Source organism: Oncorhynchus clarkii, chromosome 18 (genome assembly GCF_045791955.1).
Source record: "Oncorhynchus clarkii lewisi isolate Uvic-CL-2024 chromosome 18, UVic_Ocla_1.0, whole genome shotgun sequence".
NCBI lineage: Eukaryota > Metazoa > Chordata > Actinopteri > Salmoniformes > Salmonidae > Oncorhynchus > Oncorhynchus clarkii.
In genome coordinates, this window is record NC_092164.1 from 56,101,918 (window position 1) to 56,122,197 (window position 20,280).

At 43.8% G+C, this 20,280-nt stretch overlaps 2 protein-coding genes across 5 annotated transcripts in view; both read right to left on the reverse strand.

Moving 5' to 3' along the window:
• LOC139373730 (protein PALS2-like) overlaps positions 1–20,280 on the reverse strand; it is an 86,559-nt gene that overhangs the window by 57,002 nt on the left and 9,277 nt on the right. For all 4 annotated transcript variants that reach the window (XM_071114641.1, XM_071114642.1, XM_071114644.1 and 1 more), the window contains exon 2: positions 253–321. The gene's annotated coding sequence lies outside the window, so the exon portion shown is untranslated. The remainder of the gene's footprint in view (positions 1–252; positions 322–20,280) is intronic.
• Positions 18,854–19,699, reverse strand: LOC139372377 (uncharacterized). Its single transcript, XM_071112088.1, has one exon. It carries the CDS (start codon positions 19,697–19,699, stop codon positions 18,854–18,856), a length of 846 nt encoding a protein of 281 aa, XP_070968189.1.

Here is a 20,280-nt window from a genome sequence, read left to right on the forward strand (position 1 = left end):
ATACTTCTCTCTCACTCTGTTTCAAAAACACACACACACACACACACAGATGCTTATAAACATTGGAAAGTGCATTAAAATATAAACATACATTTAAAACACACCCACACAAACCATATAGCCTAAACAGAGACACACAATCCCAAATACTTGCAGTACAACTATACATAACCCTTAGACAACAGATACTACACTCGCAGGACCTATAACGACACCTGTAGGGATAAACAAGAGGACATGTGTTGATCTTACCTGTGTCTGACTGTTAACCCCAATCCTCCCTGTTCTTCTACAATCTACTCATCCGTCAACCCTAGAGACCTAGGAGAGAGAGAGAGATAAGGGGAGAGAGAGATAAGGGGAGAGAAAGAGGGTAGGGGAAAGAGAGAGAGAGAGAGAGTGAGGGGGAGGAAAGAGGGCGAGAGCGTGGGGAAAGAGAGAGCGAGAGCGAGAGAGAGAGAGAACACTCATTAGACAATGTTTATGACCAGGAGTTTACACAATCTGTATCTCACACTCGCTCTGACGGGTCATCTTGTTCTTGTCCCGAGAAGGACAGACTATGACAGGGATCCCAGGCACTGATGGGGGCCATTGTTCCTCCGGCACAACACTGATGGGGGCCATTGTTCCTCCGGCACAACACTGATGGAGGCCATTGTTCCTCCGGCACAACACTGATGGAGGCCATTGTTCCTCCGGCACAACACTGATGGAGGCCATTGTTCCTCCAGCACAACACTGATAGGGGCCATTGTTCCTCCAGCACAACACTGATGGGGGCCATTGTTCCTCCAGCACAACCCTGATGGAGGCCATTGTTCTTTCAGCACAACACTGATGGGGGCCATTGTTCCTCCAGCACAACACTGATGGAGGCCATTGTTCTTTCAGCACAACACTGATGGAGGCCATTGTTCTTTCAGCACAACACTGATGGGGGCCATTGTTCCTCCAGCACAACACTGATGGGGGCCATTGTTCCTCCAGCACAACACTGATGGGGGCCATTGTTCCTCCAGCACAACACTGATGGAGGCCATCGTTCCTCCAGCACAACACTGATGGGGGCCATTGTTCTTTCAGCACAACACTGATGGAGGCCATTGTTCCTCCAGCACAACACTGATGGAGGCCATTGTTCTTTCAGCACAACACTGATGGAGGCCATTGTTCTTTCAGCACAACACTGATGGAGGCCATTGTTCTTTCAGCACAACACTGATGGAGGCCATTGTTCCTCCAGCACAACACTGATGGAGGCCATTGTTCTTTCAGCACAATACTGATTAAGGCCATTGTTCTTTCAGCACAACACTGGTGGGGGCCATTGTTCTTTCAGCACAACACTGATGGGGGCCATTGTTCCTCCAGCACAACACTGATGGAGGCCATTGTTCTTTCAGCACAACACTGTTGGGGGCCATTGTGTCCACAGACACTCAGGACGTCGCTTAAGTCATCATCCTGCGCCATATAGTCCCAGACAGCATAAATGTAATTCAATCCAAGTGTCATTGTCCACTATTATGTGAGAACAACAGGGAAGGTTAGGTAATGCATTTAGCCTAACCTTGAGTATTTACTCTCTCCGTTTCTCTTCTTCCATTCCTGTTCTCGTTCATCCTCCCTTCCCTCTAACCTCTTCCCTCCATCCCAGGTCCAATGACTGAGTGGTAAACAGTAGCTTTTTTAATAAACACTACAGGTCACTCAGCAGCATTAAGCTCTGAATAACTCTAATGAAATGAGATGGGTTAGCAGAAATGTTTTGATTACTGCTAGCAGAAATAACCGCCCACTGCTTTGGTTTTAGCCATGGCAACAGGTCTTGCTCCTTAATCTGAGATTAGGTTAACTTTTTAAGGTTTTCCAAAAATCATGGTTGGAGGATTCCCGGATTTCCTGCTTTGTTCATCTTGATTCCAGCAATATGATCACACATGTACAGCCACCATAGAATTACGGTAAACATAATCTTAGTCTGTGTCCCAAACGGTACCCTATTCTCTTTATACAATACTACTTTGTACAAAAAGTAGAACACTATAGGAAAAAAGTAGTGCACTATACAGAGAATAGGGTGCAATTTTGGGCACATACTTTTAAGGTGCATTGTGTCAGAGTGCACTCTGGGTCGTTCGTAAATTCAGAGCGTTGTCAGATTGCCGGTTCATAAATTTGAAGCGTTTCGCTCTCGAAGCGTTCAGAGCACACAATGGACTCTCTGGCTGAGGAGTAGGGTTGATCTGAGCATTCTGACCTTACAACAACAGTCAAGCACCCAAGCTAACTGACTAACGTTGGCTAGCTTGCTACTTCCAGACACAAATGAGAGAATACCCCACTCTGGCCATTCTATTCGTCCTAGCAGAGCTGGTTAGGCTGTTTTCATGTTATCCAGAGCATTGGTGACTGTATCTGTGCTGCTGGCAACAATTGACAGCGGTAATTTTACTGACACCGGTCATATTCAACAGGTGTTGAGTGTTCGTAAATTCATCAGTTATTCTGCACTGTGGCACAGCTCTGAAATCGGAGTAAATAGCCAGAGAGAATTTACGAACACACCCTTGGTCTCTGACTGGTAATGCAAACAGGTCACAGGATATTACAGACCAGTTAATTTCATCCCCACTTCCTGGGCACCGGTTTAAATGGCCAGCACTTTATTACACCACCTCCCTTCTTCGTATCAACTTTTCTCTCCATTGGATCTGCTCATTGCGTGGCCCATCCATCACGTTAGTGCTAATTGGCCCATTACAGCAAAGAGAGAGAGAGAGCGAGAGAGACGTACCAAATGTTTGACCATATAAGAGACATATAGCCTATGCATGGTCCATATCATCAGGTATGCTATTAGCAATAAGCATTATCACCCGTAGCCCATCTGATGCAGCATAGTGGCTGTAAATAAATAGGCTGAAGCATGGGGTTACCCATCTGCATTGACCCTATTGGGCTAACCATTAGCTAGATCCCCAATGTAGTCTTTTAACTAGTTAGCATCCTAATGAGGAATTTTATGTCCCATAAACACACTGAATATAATGTAGGCCTTCTTGTTAGGGTAACTTGAGGTAATCCGCCATTTGGGGTAGCATGCTGTACTTCTCACAGAAACCACTTCCACACCATTTTTTCCCCCAACACTTTCCCTGATTTCCACTACTCATCAAAAAATGTTACGTCACTCCCCCCAAAAATGTTTGAGGTAGGGTAGCATTTTACCCCAAGTTACTCTACAAGTGACCCGTGTTGCATTTAGCCCTATTCTCCCCTATGCACTCATGGTGAATTGCTGAACAGTAACATGCTTAACCATGAAGCTGCTAAAACTCTAGGTTTAAAATGGTAAATTTTGAACACACAGTATTTAGGAGTTGAGAAATAAAGTAGGAAGAGAAAACTGGGATCGTCCTCTTTTTAACAAAGGCCATTAAAACTGCCGTTTTAAGCATTATTGCAAGAATTGTTGTGCATTTGCTTGTCAGAGTGCAAGTGTCCCCTTTGGCACTCAACTTGAATGCGCCTCGAGAGGAATATTTCTTACATAGAACAAACAACAAGCCGACCTAGTAAATAGATAAACTATTGTTTCTATTCATTACTTGTTTGTTTGCAGAGGAAAAGTATATGTGTATCACACGTGTGCACCCTCTCCGGCCTCTAGGTCACCAGGCTGCTCGTTATGGGGCACACCTGTCACCATCGTTACACGCACCTGCGCTTCATCAGACTCACCTGGACTCCATCACTTCCCTGATTACCTGCCCTATATATGTCACTCTCTTTAGTTCCTTCCCCAGGCATTATTGTTTCAGTTTCATGTCTGTTCGTTGTTCATGTTTCTTGTTTTGTATCACGTTCCTTTTATTTTATTAACCTCTAGTGACTCCCCATCCCGCATGAGGGAGCGTAATCATCGACTGACATAAATATTCATAGAAAATATTCTTATTCATGAAAATCACAAGTGAAATATATTGAGACACAGCTTAGCCTTTTGTTAATCACCCTGTCATCTCAGATTTTCAAAATATGCTTTACAGCCAAAGCCAGACAAGCATTTGTGTAAGTTTATCGATAGCCTAGCATAGCATTTTGTCCAGCTAGCAGCAGGTAACTTGGTCACGGAAATCAGAAAAGCAATCAAATTAAATCGTTTACCTTTGATGAGCTTCGGATGTTTTCACTCACGAGACTCCCAGTTAGATAGCCAATGTTCCTTTTTTCCAAAAATATTATTTTTGTAGGCGAAATAGCTCCGTTTGTTCTTCACGTTTGGCTGAGAAATCGCCCGGAAATTGCAGTCACGAAAACGCTGAAAAATATTCAAAATTAGCTCCATAATATCGACAGAAACATGGCAAACATTGTTTATAATCAATCCTCAAGGTGTTTTTCAAATATCTATTCCATAATATATCCACCGGGACAATTGGTTTTTCAGTAGGACCGATTGGAATAATGGCTACCTCTGTATTTTACGCGAGAATCACTCTGAGAGCATCAGGTGACCACTTGCGCAATGTAGCCGCTTACGGGTATTCTTCAACATAAATGCGTAAAACTACGTCACAATGCTGTAGACACCTTGGGGAATACGGAGAAAAAGTAATCTGGTTGATAGCCCATTCACTGCTCAATAGGGACGCATTGGAACGCAGCGCTTTCAAAACATGAGGCACTTCCGGATTGGATTTTTCTCAAGCTTTCGCCTGCAATATCAGTTCTGTTATACTCACAGACAATATTTTTACAGTTTTGGAAAATTTAGAGTGTTTTCTATCCTAAGCTGTCAATTATATGCATATTCTAGCCTCTTGTCCTGACAAAATATCCCGTTTACTACGGGAACGTTATTTTTCCACAAATGAAGATACTGCCCCCTAGTCGCAAAAGGTTTTAACACTCCCTCCCTGAACTTGCTTCCCGACTGTCAGCGCACATTGTTACAATGTGGACTGTTCTAGCATCTTCAAAGAGCGTTTCCAATTTTTTGGCCGTGGCAGCAATGATTTTGCCGTGGCACAGCGCCACAGTTAAATTAGTGCAGCAGAAACACTGCCACAGTGTGTCACCACAGCAGCAAGATGTGTGACCTGTTGCCACAAGAAAATGGCAACCAGCACAAACACCATTGTAAATATAACCTATATTTATCAGTTTATTTATTTTCACGTTTTTACAGCACTTTTTAAATAGCAGTGACATAACATTTGAAATGTCTATATTAGGGATGAAACGATTACTGGTTGGTTTCACGATAAACCATAGTAAAATCCAGACGGTTAGTATTACCGTTTCAAATTGTAATTATTATTAAAAATTTGAAAAACTCACGGTAAATAATGTCCAGCATCAACCAAAGTTGGCAACAGTCTGACACAGGCGCAGCATGCAGCGTGGGTTTTGTTTTGTGTGAAAACATGATGGAGGTAGTGACAGCGCTCTTGATATCTTTCAGTATTTTGGTGGAGGAAAACCTAATCGAAGATGGTCACCCTGTCTGCAGAACATGTAAAAAACAAATCGCTGTGAAAGGGGGCAACACTTCAAATCTCTTGAATCATCTTCGTGACCACCACCTACTACTTTATAGCGACTGCAAGGTAAGTTAACTTTTAGCTCAATGCATGATGTGGGGACTTCGGAATGGGGGGAAATGTCCTGGTTGGTCTGTAACTTGCTAATAGCTTGTCTATAATTACCTACTTTCAGTGTTACCTACTCTTGTAAAAACACTACACGTTGTTCTGCTGTTGTATGCATCGTGTGTCTGCAGACTCGGTTCGCCCATTGCACACGATAACACCTTACGTAGTTTAGTCACCAACCAACATATTTTTTGTTAATTTAAAATCCGACAGTCGTCGACTTGGTTGTGTTCTCCAACAGGAGAAACACTATAGACTCCTATACAAGACTCCTGTATTTATGTTAATTGTTGGGCTCATTGCAATTATTATCACTGTCTTCTTAAGACTCGTTTATTTATGTCAATTGTGCACGGGGTCATTGCATATACTCAAATGCAACACAGAAGATTGACTGTGTGTGGTGAGAACATAGCCCACAGTGTCTGCTGTGTGGATCGAACAGCCAACAAGTCGAGCAGTCATTTGAAAGAGTAAGAATGTTTCAGTGAGAGAACTCAAAGGCGAAATCCATTTACGCCAAGATAATGGAATTCAATGCCCTTGACAATCAACTTTTCTCTGTTGTTGGTGATGTTGGCATTCGCGACTGGTCGAGCAATGGTACGCACTACCAGGTGCGCTATTTTTCAGATGTTGAGTAAGTATTAGCTAGGTAGCCACTTGTTTGCTTATTGAAATTGAACTTCAGCTACTTAACCCTGTTGCCCAAAGCTAACGTTATATGCAGTCAGCTAGCTTCATCTGGCTAATGCGGCTCAACCGGACCGGGTTATGTGTTGTGAAGCTAGCCACAATAGTTGAATTTGCCGGTTTGCCTTCAAAATAAAAGTACCTCTTTGAAAGTGATGCAAAAGGTTACAATTGGTGGAATAATGCCATATGTAGACTAGATCATGTTAAACAGGGTTTGAATGTGAAGCAATGAAACGGGTATCAGTCTACTCGGTGACACCCACAGAACACAACTGTGAAGAGTTTACGCAAATATTAGCGTTGTAGCTCTTATCGCGGGACTGCGACTGTGTGAAATCACCTCACCAGTCAGCCTATTGCGTGTATTGACATTCATATTGCACTATACAGCTTTACCTAAGGATTGGGGATCAAAGACATGGGGTATCAGTCTACTCAATACCCAATACATTTTTTCCGATGTCCTCCTCCGAGTTATCAGACTCCAAAACATCCACGCAGTATTGTTTTTCCTCTGGAATAGTGTTCAATTTTTTTATCTTTATTTAACTAGGCAAGTCAGTTAAGAACAAATTCTTATTTTCAATGACGGCCTAGGTTAACTGCCTGTTCAGGGGCAGAACGACAGATTTGTACCTTGTCAGCTCGGGGGTTTGAACTTGCAACCTTGCGGTTACTAGTCCAACGCTCTAACCACTAGGCTACCCTGCCACCCCAATACACATAGGTTGACAATAAATGGGGCTCAATTCACAGTTGTTTCAGAGTCCCGCAATAAGAGCTCCGACTCTAATGTTCTCTTGGTGTCACTGAGTAGACTGATACCCCATGTCATAGGTAAGGCTCTACAGTGAAATAAGTACACCCCCAATGCAATTCTAAAGTATAATACATCCAGTGTGATTTCAACAGATTTCTGTAAAATTAACAAATTGTCTTTTGTTGATTTTATATAACAACATTCCAACCTCGTTTAGCATGATCTATTCAATTATGGCATAATTCTACTATTTGTATTCATTTGCATCACTGTTAATGATATACTTATTTTGAAGGCTAACCGCAAAGACCGCTATTGTGGCTAATTCTTATTGTGGCAAGCTTCACATAGATGGGTCCGACCATTAAAACTTCTTATGGCTAGGGGTACCGCTAGCGGAAATTCAAAAATATTTTTTAGAAATATGTAACTTTCATACATTCACAAGTGCAATACACCAAATTAAAGAAACTTCTTGTTAATCTACTCATCGTGTCCGATTTCAAAAAGGCTTTACAGCGAAAGCACACTATCTTTTTATATTAGGTCAGAGCCTAGTCACAAAAACACACTGTCATTTGCCAGCCAAAGAGAGGAGTCACAAAAAGCAGAAATAGAGAAAATTAATCACTAACATTTGATGATCTTCATCAGATGGCACTCATAGGACTTCATGTTACACAATACATGTATGTTTTGTTCGATAAAGTTCATATTTATATCCAAAAATCTCAGTTTACATTGGCGCTTTATGGTCAGTAATGTTGTGCCTCGAAAACATCTGGTGAATTTTCAGAGAGCCACATCAATTTACAGAAATACTAATGATAAACTTTGATAAAAGATACAACTATTATGCTAAGAATTATAGATATACTTCTTCTTAATGCAACCGCTGTGTCAGATTTCAAAAAAGCTTTACGGAAAACCAAACCATGCAATAATCTGAGTACGGCGCTCAGACACAAAAACAAGCCATGCAGATATCCGCCATGTTGTGGAGTCAGTAAAAGTCAGATATAGTGTTATAAATATTCACTTACCTTCGATGATAGTTTGGTAAACAAATCCAAACTCACGAGGCGCGGGCAAGTCCAGGCGAAAGTTCAGACGAAAAGTTCAAAAAGTGATATTACAGTTCATAGAAACATGTCAAACGATGTATAGAATCAATCTTTAGGATGTTTTTAACATAAATCTTCAATAATATTCCAACCGGGGAATTCCTTTGTCTTTAGAATTGCAAAGGAACGCAGGTTGCTCTCACGTGTGCGCGCGTGATCAGCTCATGCCACTCTGCCAGACCCCTGACTCAATCAGCTCTCATTCCCCCCTCCTTCACAGTAGAAGCCTCAAACAACGTTCTAAAGACTGTTGACATCTAGTGGAAGCCTTAGGAAGTGCAATATGACCCCATAGACACTGTATATTTGATAGGTAATGAGTTGAAAAACTACAAACCTCAGATTTCCCACTTCCTGGTTGGATTTTTCTCAGGTTTTCGCCTGCCATATGAGTTCTGTTATACTCACAGACATCATTCAAACAGTTTTAGAAACGTCAGAGTGTTTTCTATCCAATACTACTAATAATATGCATATATTAGCTTCTGGGCCTGAGTAGCAGGAGGTTTACTCTGGGCAAGCTTTACATCCAAACATGAAAATGCTGCCCCCTATCCCAAACAGGTTAATCAAATAAAAACTGTCTTATAAATTAGGGTTATTTTAGATGACACCTAGCTATATAGTTAGCTAGCTACTGAAACAGATTGTCATTTTGCTATGTTTTTGGGGAAGAACATTGTTTGCATCCATGAGCTAGTTAGCTTTTATTTTTGACCAGCACTGTAAGTGCGCGAGACAGCTTTAAAAATGTATGAATGCGTTAAATTATTATGTGACGTGCAGTCATATTCAGGTCCTGATTGGTCAACAAGCTTATTTGACATATCAAATAGTGTTATTTGTATCTTTTTGACACGGTGTTACATAGAAATCCTGGTTGAGACTGAAACGACTGAACAAATGAACAACGAAACAGCACAGCAAGTATGTGAAAGAAATTGGTTTTGATTATGTTTAACTGGTAATGGGGACAAATGTAAATGCCAACAAAATAGCTTGTTGGTCGGTGTGTGTAACCTTTATTTAACTAGGTAAATCAGTTAACCCACCTAGCCAATAGCCAGTGAAAATGCAGAACGCCAAATTCAAATAAATTACTATAAAAATCTAACTTTCATGAAATCACACATGTAAGATACCAAATTAAAGCTACACGTGTTGTGAATAAAGCCAACATGTCAGATTTCAAAAAGGCTTTTCGGCAAAAGCAAAGGATGCTATTATCTGAGGGTAGCACCTCCGTAAACAAAGAGAGAAAACAAATTTCAAACCTGCAGGCGCGAAATAAAAATATAAATCATGCCTTACCTTTGACGAGCTTCTTTTGTTGGCACTCCAATATGTCCTATAAACATCACAAATGGTTCTTTTGTTAGATTAATTCCGTCGATATATATCCAAAATGTCCATTTATTTGGCGCATTTGATCCAGAAATACACCGGTTCCAACTTGCTCAACATGACTACAAAATATCTCAAAAGTTACCTGTAAATTTTGCCAAACATTTCAAACTACTTTTGTAATACAACTTTAGGTATTTTTTAAAGTAAATAATCAATACAATTGAAGATGGGATGATCTGTGTTCAATACAGGAAGAAAACAAACTGACGCTACCTTTCTGGTCACGCGCCTCTATCTAACAGTACACTTCATTACACAAAGGAAAAACCTCAACCAATTTCTAAAGACTGGTGACATCCAGTGGAAGCGGTGGGAACTGCAAGAAGGTCCCTTAGAAATCTGTTTTCCCAATGAGACCCATTGAAAATAGTGACCTAAAAAACAAAATCTGAATGGTTGGTCCTCTGGGTTTTGCCTGCTATATAAGTTCTGTTATACTCACAGACATGATTCAATGAACAGTTTTAGAAACGTCAGAGTGATTTCTATCCAAATCTACTAATAATATACATATCTTATCTCAAATAAATAAGGAAACATGTTCATTTTGGTTTAAATAATTCAAAAACTAAGTGTTGGTAAAGTAAAAGTTGCTCAGAACATATGAAAGCTGGAAGTTCCTTTTAACATGAGTCTTCAATATTCCCAGCTAAGAAGTTTTAGGTTGTAGTTATTATAGGACTATTTCTCTCTATACCATTTGCATTTCATATACCTTTGACTATTGGATGTCCTAATAGGTACTATAATATTGCGAGGCTAATCTCAGGAGTTGATAGGCTTGAAGTCATAAACAGCGCAATGCTTGAAGCACAGTGAAGAGCTGCTGGCAAATGCAGGAACGTTCTGTTTGAATGAAAACTTACGAGCCTGCTGCTGCCTACCACCACTCAGTCAGACTCCGCTATCAAATCATAGATTTAATTGTAATATAATAACACACAGAAATACGAGCCTTAGGTCATTAATATGGTTAAATCCGGAAACTATAATTTCGAAAACAACACCCCTGGGGAGCTCCAGTGTTGAGGATCAGCGTGGCAGATGTGTTGCTACCTACCCTCACCACCTGGGGGTGGCCTGTCAGGAAGTCCAGGATCCAGTTGCAGAGGGAGGTGTTTAGTCCCAGGTTCCTTAGCTTAGTGATGCGCTTTAAGGGTACTATGGTGTTGAACGCTGAGCTGTAGTCAATGAATAGCATTCTCACATAGGTGTTCCTTTTGTCCAGGTGGGAAAGGGCAGTGTGGAGTGCAATAGAGATTGCATCATCTGTGGATCTGTTTGGGCGGTATGCAAATTGGAGTGGGTCTAGGTTTACTGGGATAATGGTGTTGATGTGAGCCATTACCAGCCTTTCAAAGCACTTCATGGCTACGGACGTGAGTGCTAAAGGTCTGTAGTCATTTAGGCAGGATGCCTTTGTGTTCTTGGGCACAGGGACAATGGTGGTCTGCTTGAAGCATGTTGGTATTACAGACACAATCAGGGACACGTTGAAAATGTCAGTGAAGACACCTGCCAGTTGGTCAGCACATGCCCGGAGCACACGTCCTGATAATCCGTCTGGCCCCGCAGCCTTGTGTATGTTGACCTGTTTAAAGGTCTTACTCACGTCGGCTACGGAGAGCGTGATCATACAGTCGTACGGAACAGCTGATGCTCTCATGCATGCCTCAGTGTTGATGTGGTGTATTCCTCAATGTCATCGGAACAATCCCGGAACATGTTCCAGTCTGTGATAGCAAAACAGTCCTGTAGTTTAGCATCTGCTTCATCTGACCATTTTTTTATAGACCGAGTCACTGGTGCTTCCTGCTTTAATTTTATCTTGAAAGCAGGAATCAGGAGGATAGAGTTGTGGTCGGATTTACCAGATGGAGGGCGAGGGATAGCTTTGTACGCGTCTCTGTGTGTGGAGTACAGGTGATCTAGAATTGTTTTCCCTCTGGTTGCACATTTAACATGTTGATAGAAATTTGGTAGAACTGATTTAAGTTTCCCTGCATTAAAGTCTCCGGCCACTAGGAGTGCCGCCTCTGGGTGACTGGTTTCCTGTTTGCTTATTTCCTTATACAGCTGACTGAGTGCGGTCTTAGTGCCAGCATCTGTCTGTGGTGGTAAATAAACAGCCACGAAAAGTATAGCTGAGAACTCTCTAGGCAAGTAGTGTGGCCTGCAATTTATCACAATATACTCTATTTCAGGTGAGCAAAATCTAGAGACTTCCTTAGATTTCTATTTGTTGATTTCAAAAAAGCTTTAGACTAAATTTGGCATGAGGGCCTGCTCTACAACTTGATAAAAGTGGTGTTGGTGGAAAAACATACGACACTATAAAATCCATGAACAGAAACAACAAGTGTGCAGTCAAAAATGGCAAAAACACACACACATTTCTTTCCACAGGGCCGGGGGGTGACAGGGATGCAGGTTAAGCCCCACCTTCTTCAACATATATATCAACGAATTGGCAAGGGCACTAGAACAGTCTGCAGCACCCGGCCTCACCCTATGAAAATCTAAAGTAAAATGTCTACTGTTTGCTGATGATCTGGTGCTTCTGTCACCAACCAAGGAGGGTCTACAGCAGCACACAGATTCTGTCAGACCTGGGCCCTGACAGTAAATCTCAGTAACACAAAAATAATGGTGTTACAAAAAAGGTCCAGTTGCCAGGACTACAAATACAAATTCCATCTAGACACCGTTGCCCTACTAGAACACACAAAATACATACCTCGGCCTAAACATCAGCGCCACAGGTAAATTCCACAAGGCTGTGAACCATCTGAGAGGCAAGAGGGGCCTTCTATTCCATCAAAAGGAACATAAAATTCGAGAGACCAATTAGGATCTGGCAAAAAATACTTGAATCAGTTATAGAACCCATTGGCCTTTATGGTTGTGAGGTCTGGGGTCCGTTCACCAACCAAGAATTCACAAAATGGGACAAACACGAAATTGAGAATTCTGAATTCTGCCAAAAAATATTCAGTGTACAACGTAAAACATCAAATAATGCATGCAGAGCAGAATTAAGCCGATACCCCTATTATCAAAATCCAGAAAAGATACGTTCAATTCTACAACCACCTAAAAGGAAGCGATTCCCAAACCTTCCATATCAAAGCCATCACCTACAGAGAGATGAACCTGGAGAAGAGACCCCTAAGAAAGCTGGTCCTGGGGCTCTGTTCACAAACATAAACAGACACCACAGAGCCCCAGGACAGCAACACAATTAGACCCAACTAAATCATGAGAAAACAAAAAGATAATTACTTGACACATTGGAAAGAATTTACAAAACAACTGAGCAAACTAGAAGACTATTTGGCCCTGAACAGAGAGCACACAGTGGTAACCTAAAGTTAAGGAAATCTTTGACTATGTACAGACTCGGTGAGCATAGCCTTGCTATTGAGAAAGGCTGTCGAAGGCAGACCTGGCTCTCAAGAGAAGACAGGCTTTGTGCACACTGCCCACAAAATAAGGTGGAAACTGAGCTGCAATTCCTAACCTCCTGCCCAATGTATGACCATATCAGAAACACATATTTCCCTCAGATTACACAGACCCACAAATCATTTGAAAACAAATCCAATTTTTAAAAAATTGGGTGAAATACCACAGTGTGCCACCACAGCAGCAATATGTGTGACCTGTTGCCACAAGAAAAGGGCAACCAGTGAAAAACAAACACCATTGTAAATACAACCCATATTTATGTCTATTTATTTTCCATTTTGTACCTTTCTATTTTTTTGCACATCATTACAACACTGTATATAGACATAATATGACATTTGAAATGTCTTTATTCTTTTGGAACTTATGTGAGTGAAATGTATACTGTTAATTATTTATTTCACTTTTGTTTATTTTCTATTTCTTGCTTTGGCAATGTAAACATATGCTTTCCATGCCGATAAAGCCGCTTAAATTGAATTCAAATTGAATTGAGACAGACAGACAGACAGACAGACAGACAGACAGACAGGCAGACAGGCAGATGGGGGGCTTACTGGTCAGTTTCATGAAGCAATGCAGATCACAATCAGGCACTGGCATGCTGATTGGGATTGAAATATATCCCCTGGAAGAGTGTTAATGGCAGCAAAGCCACTTTGGAAATTCTTCCTCATCAAATCATCTGTACCACTGGGCTCCTCCAGGGTCTGTTTTTCTACAGCCGAGGTAAAGGAGAGGAAGAGGGAGAGGAGGAAGAGGAAACAGGGAGAGAAAGGACACTTAACGAAGTGGAGAAAAGAGAGAGGATAGGAATGTGAGAGAGAGGACACAAATAAATGGAGAGGAGAGAGAGGAAACTTAAAAAACTGGACAGGAGAGAGAAGAAGGAGAGAGGAAACTTAAAGAACTGGACAGGAAGGAGAAGAAGGAGAGAGGAAACTTAAAGAACTGGACAGGAGAGAGAAGAAGGAGAGAGGAAACTTAAAGAACTGGACAGGAGAGAGAAGAAGGAGAGAGGAAACTTAAAGAACTGGACAGGAGAGAGAAGAAGGAGAGAGGAAACTTAAATAACTGGACAGGAGAGAGAAGGAGAGAGGAAACTTAAAGAACTGGACAGGAGAGAGAAGAAGGAGAGAGGAAACTTAAAGAACTGGACAGGAGAGAGAAGAAGGAGAGAGGAAACTTAAAGAACTGGACAGGAGAGAGAAGAAGGAGAGAGGAAACTTAAAGAACTGGACAGGAGAGAAGAAGGAGAGAGGAAACTTAAAGAACTGGACAGGAGAGAGAAGAAGGAGAGAGGAAACTTAAAGAAGTGGACAGGAGAGAGAAGAAGGAGAGAGGAAACTTAAAGAACTGGACAGGAGAGAGAAGAAGGAGAGAGGAAACTTAAAGAACTGGACAGGAGAGAGAAGAAGGAGAGAGGAAACTTAAAGAACTGGACAGGAGAGAGAAGAAGGAGAGAGGAAACTTAAATAACTGGACAGGAGAGAGAAGGAAAGAGGAAACTTAAAGAACTGGACAGGAAAGAGAAGAAGGAGAGAGGAAACTTAAGGAAGTGGACACGAGAGAGGAGGAGGAGAGAGAGGACACTTAACGAAGTGGACAGGAGAGAGAAGAAGGAGAGAGGACACTTAAAGAAGTGGCCAGGAGAGAGAAGGAGGAGAGAGAGGACACTTAACGAAGTGGGCAGGAGAGAGAAGGAGAGAGGGGACACTTGAAGAAGTGGAGAGGAGAGAGAGAAGAAGAGGAGAGGAGATGACAAAGAAGTGGAAGAGAAAGAGAGAGAGAGGAAAGGAGTGAGAAGAGGAAGAGTAGACAAAGAAGTGGAGAGGTGAGAGAGAAAGATGGCAAAAGTTTTTAGAGGAGAGGAGATGAAAGGTCACAGAGTAAGATCTTAGAGGAGGAGACGAGATGAGGAGGTGACACTAAGGTCTTAAGAGAGGAGAGGAGTGAACTAGTTAAGAGGATAGGAGAGGAAAGGAGTGTACTAGTTGAGAGGATAAAAGAGCAGAGGAAAGGAGTGAACTGGTTGAGAGGATAGAAGAGGAGAGGAAAGGAGTGAACTGGTTGAGAGGATAGAAGAGCAGAGGAAAGGAGTGAATTGGTTGAGAGGATAGAAGAGGAGAGGAGAGGAGTGAACTGGTTGAGAGGATAGAAGAGCAGAGGAAAGGAGTGAACTGGTTGAGAGGAGAGGAAAGGAGTGAACTGGTTGAGAGGATAGGAGAGGAGAGGAAAGGAGTGAACTGGTTGAGAGGATAGGTGAGGAGAGGAAAGGAGTGAACTAGTTGAGAGGATAGAAGAGGAGAGGAAAGGAGTGAACTGGTTGAGAGGATAGAAGAGCAGAGGATAGAAGAGCAGAAGAAAGGAGTGAACTGGTTGGGAGGATAGAAGAGGAGAGGAAAGGAGTGAACTGGTTGGGAGGATAGAAGAGGAGAGGAAAGGAGTGAACTGGTTAAGAGGAGAGAGGAGAGGAAAGGAGTGAACTGGTTGAGAGAGGATGAGAGGAGAGGAGAGGAAAGGAGTGAACTGGTTGAGTGAACTGGTTGGGAGGATAGAAGAGGAGAGGAGAAGGATAGAAGAGGAGAGGAAAGGAGTGAACTGGCTGAGAGGATATAAGAGGAGAGGAAAGGAGTGAACTGGTTGGGAGGATAGAAGAGAAGAGGAAAGGAGTGAACTGGTTGAGAGGATAGCAGAGGAGAGGAAAGGAGTGAACTGGTTGGGAGGATAGAAGAGGAGAGGAAAGGAGTGAACTGGTTGAGAGGATAGGAGAGGAGAGGAGTGAACTGGTTGAGAGGATAGAAGAGGAGAGGAAAGGAGTGAACTGGTTGGGAGGATAGAAGAGGAGAGGAAAGGAGTGAACTGGTTGGGAGGATAGAAGAGGAGAGGAAAGGAGTAAACTGGTTGAGAGGATAGAAGAGGAGAGGAAAGGAGTGAACTGGTTGAGAGGAGAGGAAAGGAGTGAACTGGTTGAGAGGATAGAAGAGCAGAGGAAAGGAGTGAACTGGTTGGGAGGATAGAAGAGGAGAGGAAAGGAGTGAACTGGTTGAGAGGATAGGAGAGGAGAGGAGTGAACTGGTTGAGAAGATAGAAGAGCAGAGGAAAGGAGTGAACTGGTTGAGAGGAGAGGAAAGGAGTGAACTGGTTGAGAGGATAGGAGAGGAGAGGAAAGGAGTGAACTGGTTGAGAGGATAGGAGAGGAGAGGAGTGAACTGGTTGAGAGGATAGAAGAGCAGAGGAAAGGAGTGAACTGGTTGAGAGGATAGGAGAGGAGAGGAGTGAACTAGTTGAGAGGATAGGCAAGGAGAGGAAAGGAGTGAGCTGGTTGAGAGAATAGGAGAGGAGAGGAAAGGAGTGAACTGGTTGAGAGGATAGGAGAGGAGAGGAGTGAACTAGTTGAGAGGATAGGCAAGGAGAGGAAAGGAGTAAACTGGTTGAGAGAATAGGAGAGGAAAGGAGTGAACTGGTTGAGAGGATAGAAGAGCAGAGGAAAGGAGTGAACTGGTTGAGAGGATAGGAGAGGAGAGGAAAGGAGTGAACTGGTTGAGAGGATAGGAGAGGAGAGGAAAGGAGTGAATTGGTTAAGAGGATAGGCGAGCAGAGGAAAGGAGTGAACTGGTTGAGAGGATAGGAGAGGAAATGAGTGAACTGGTTGAGAGGATAGGAAAGGAAAGGAGAGGAAAGGAGTGAACTGGTTGAGAGGATAGGATAGGCGAGGAGAGGAAATGAGTGAACTGGTTGAGAGAATAGGAGAGGAAAGGAGTGAACAAGTTGAGAGGAGAGGAGAGGAAAGGAGTGAACAAGTTGAGAGGATAGGAGAGGAAAGGAGTGAACAAGTTGAGAGGACAGGGTTGAGAGCACACACACTTTAGGGTGAGAGAAGATGTTCAGTCCTTGAAGGGCCTTTATGGAGAGGACAGAGTGGGTGCACCCCTGAGAAGGAGAGAAGAAGAGAGGGAAGTGGAAGCGAACACATAGGCTACATAGGTCTTGAAAAAGAGAAGAGCAAGGAGAGAGGCTGCCTCCGCAGACACAAACATACAAAATCACTCAAGCATTCATTTTGACCATAGAGAATACAGAAAGCAGCATAAGGAAGTGGTCACGAGCACAAGTCCATTGGCTGGTCAGGGACGGGTGTGAACCAACAACCAACCAGAGCCCTCCCCTTGCCTCTGGTTTCCCAGCAGCCAACCAGAGCCCTCCCCTTGCCCCTGGTTTCCCAGCAGCTAGATGACGGACAGCTCGTGATGGAGGGATTATGAAGGATCAGTGTGTCTGTTTTTGTGCAAAACGCCACCACAGATCATCTCTGTGTTACGCAGCACACAGCATTAAGAGCACAGAGAATCATTCAGAAATAGCTGGCAACACAGCCATTCATTCTGGTGATCCTTATGGGAGGACCAAAGCTAGACTGAGATCTAAATGAAAATGTTACTAACTGTAATGCCCACTGTAGTGTTTTGCTACTCAGTATGTGTGAACACTCTATTAATTTAATTGTATGCTTTACTATACTACATCCTCAAATGTCAAACGAAACACGCACAATCTGCATCTTAAGGCCATGTCCATTCATGCACACACAAACTACTAAGGGTGACCATTACTTCTCTCTCTCTCCCCATCTCCCCAGCACAAGGAGGCAGAGCCAGGGAGGACTGAGTAATAGCCGTCACTCTGGGTTTCTCTCAGTCAATTGAGAATCACAAAGGAGGCCAGTAACCCGGATTGCCTTGGAGCCACAATGTCCTCCCGAGCACAGCTGGCTGCTAGAACTCCTGGGGTATCGCAAAGCAATTAGTCAACTTTATTCCCTGCAACATCGCTACTATAGCCTGTACACTCACAGATATTATTATCAGAGTTATTCAATTCTAGCAGCCTATGGTCAGATAGTGGGGTATGCTGTGTGTGTGGTAAGGAGAGGGGATATGGGTGGGTGGGGGGCTGGGGGGGGGTTGTTGATCCAATCCCTAATGACTTTTCTACAACCAAACTAAACCCAACATATACAGACAGAGACAGAGACTGAGCGATAGAAAGACAGGGAGAGACAGAGACAGAAAGAGACAAAGAGACAGAAAGAGACAAAGAGACAGAGACAGACAGAGACAAAGAGAGACAGAGACAGACAGAGACAAAGAGAGAGAGACAGAGAGAGACAGACAGAGAGAGACTGAGAGAGACAGAGAGAGACAGAGAGAGAGACACAGAGAGAGAGAGAGAGAGAGAGAGAGAGAGAGACAGAAAGAGAGAGAGACAGAAACAGAGAGAGACTGAGACAAAGAGAAAGACAGAGAGAGAGACAGAGTGAGACAGAGAGACAGAGACACAGAGACAGACAGAGAGAGACAGAGACACAGAGACAGACAGAGAGAGACAGAGAGAGACAGAGTGAGACAGAGAGACAGAGACACAGATACAGACAGAGAGAGACAGAGTGAGACAGAGAGAGAGACACAGAGTGAGACACAGAGTGACACACGGAGAGACAGAGAGAGACAGAGAGCGAGACAGAGTCAGACACGGAGAGACAGAGAGAGACAGAGAGAGAGAACCCTCTACCACTAGCCCCAGTACATGTAGGTCAGGCTGTGTTCCTCTAGATAAGAGGATTACACTGCCAGAAACAAGATGGCCATCTTAACACATTAATAATATTTAATACAGTTATTCAAACAACAAGAATCATATTTATCAATCCCATCACCATTACATTTATATTTTTGTCATTTTAAGAAGACGTTCTCATTCAGAATGGTTATGACAAAACTCAAATAAAAGGGGGGGAGCTGGTGCCCTGCGCTCTTCTTGTTGGGGTGGTCGTGTGGGGGGAGCCGGTGGCCTGCACTCTGCTTGTTGGTGGGGTGGGGGAGCTGGTGCCCTGCACTCTGCTTGTTGGGGTGGTGGGGTGGGGGGGGCGGTGCTCTGCGCTCTGCTTGTTGGGGGCATGGGGTGTGGGGAGCCGGTGCTCTGCGCTCTGCTTGTTGGGGGCGTGGGGTGGGGGGTGCCAGTGCCCTGCGCTCTGCTTGTTGGGGGCGTGGGGTGGGGGGGCGGTGCTCTGCGCTCTGCTTGTTGATGGCGTGGGGTGTGGGGAGCCGGTGCTCTGCTTGTTGGGGGGTTTGGGGGACCGGTGCCCTGTGCTCTGCTTGTTGGGGGGGTTTGGGGGACCGGTGCCCTGTGCTCTGCTTGTTGGGGGGTTTGGGGGACCGGTGCCCTGTGCTCTGCTTGTTGGGGGGTTTGGGGGACCGGTGTCCTGTGCTCTGCTTGTTGGGGGGTTTGGGGGACCGGTGCCCTGTGCTCTGCTTGTTGGGGGGGTTTGGGGGACCGGTGCCCTGTGCTCTGCTTGTTGGGGGGTTTGGGGTGCCGGTGCCCTGTGCTCTGCTTGTTGGGGGGTTTGGGGGACCGGTGCCCTGTGCTCTGCTTGTTGGGGGGTTTGGGGGACCGGTGCCCTGTGCTCTGCTTGTTGGGGGGTTTGGGGGACCGGTGCTCTGTGCTCTGCTTGTTGGGGGGAGGTGTGAGAGAGAGTCTATGGAAGATGTGTAGACTACCGCTTTTTTATGGGGCACGATCATAAAAACTGTCATTAAACTGTTGTTTTATTAAAATGTTGAATGTAATGGCCTATCCTTGTGGATAGAATTCAGAACCTTCACTTTTTCCACATTTTGTTACGTTACAGCCTTATTCTAAAATGTATTAAATAAATGTTTTTCCTCATCAATTAAAAAAAATATATATTTCACCTTTATTTAACCAGGTAGGTAAGTTGAGAACAAGTTCTCGATGGCGGTTATGATATCGTTTAGGACCTTGAGTGTGGCTGAGGTGCACCCATGACCAGCTTGGAAACCAGATTGCATAGCGGAGAAGGTATGGTGGGATTCGAAATGGTCAGTAATCTGTTTGTTAACTTGGTTTTCGAAGACCTTGGAAAGGCAGGGTAGGGCCTCCCGGGTGGCGCAGTGGTTAAGGGCGCTGTACTGCAGCGCCAGCTGTGCCATCAGAGAATCTGGGTTCGCGCCCAGGCTCTGTCGTAACCGGACGCGACCGGGAGGTCCGTGGGGAGACGCACAATTGGCCTAGCGTGGTTAGGGAGGGCTTGGCCGGTAAGGATGTCCTTGTCTTATCGCGCACCAGCGACTCCTGTGGCGGG

Excerpts from the sequence above, each read along its gene's own strand:
- LOC139372377 (XM_071112088.1), bottom strand. The coding sequence starts at position 19,699 with ATGATCGTGCCCCATAAAAAAGCGGTAGTCTACACATCTTCCATAGAC.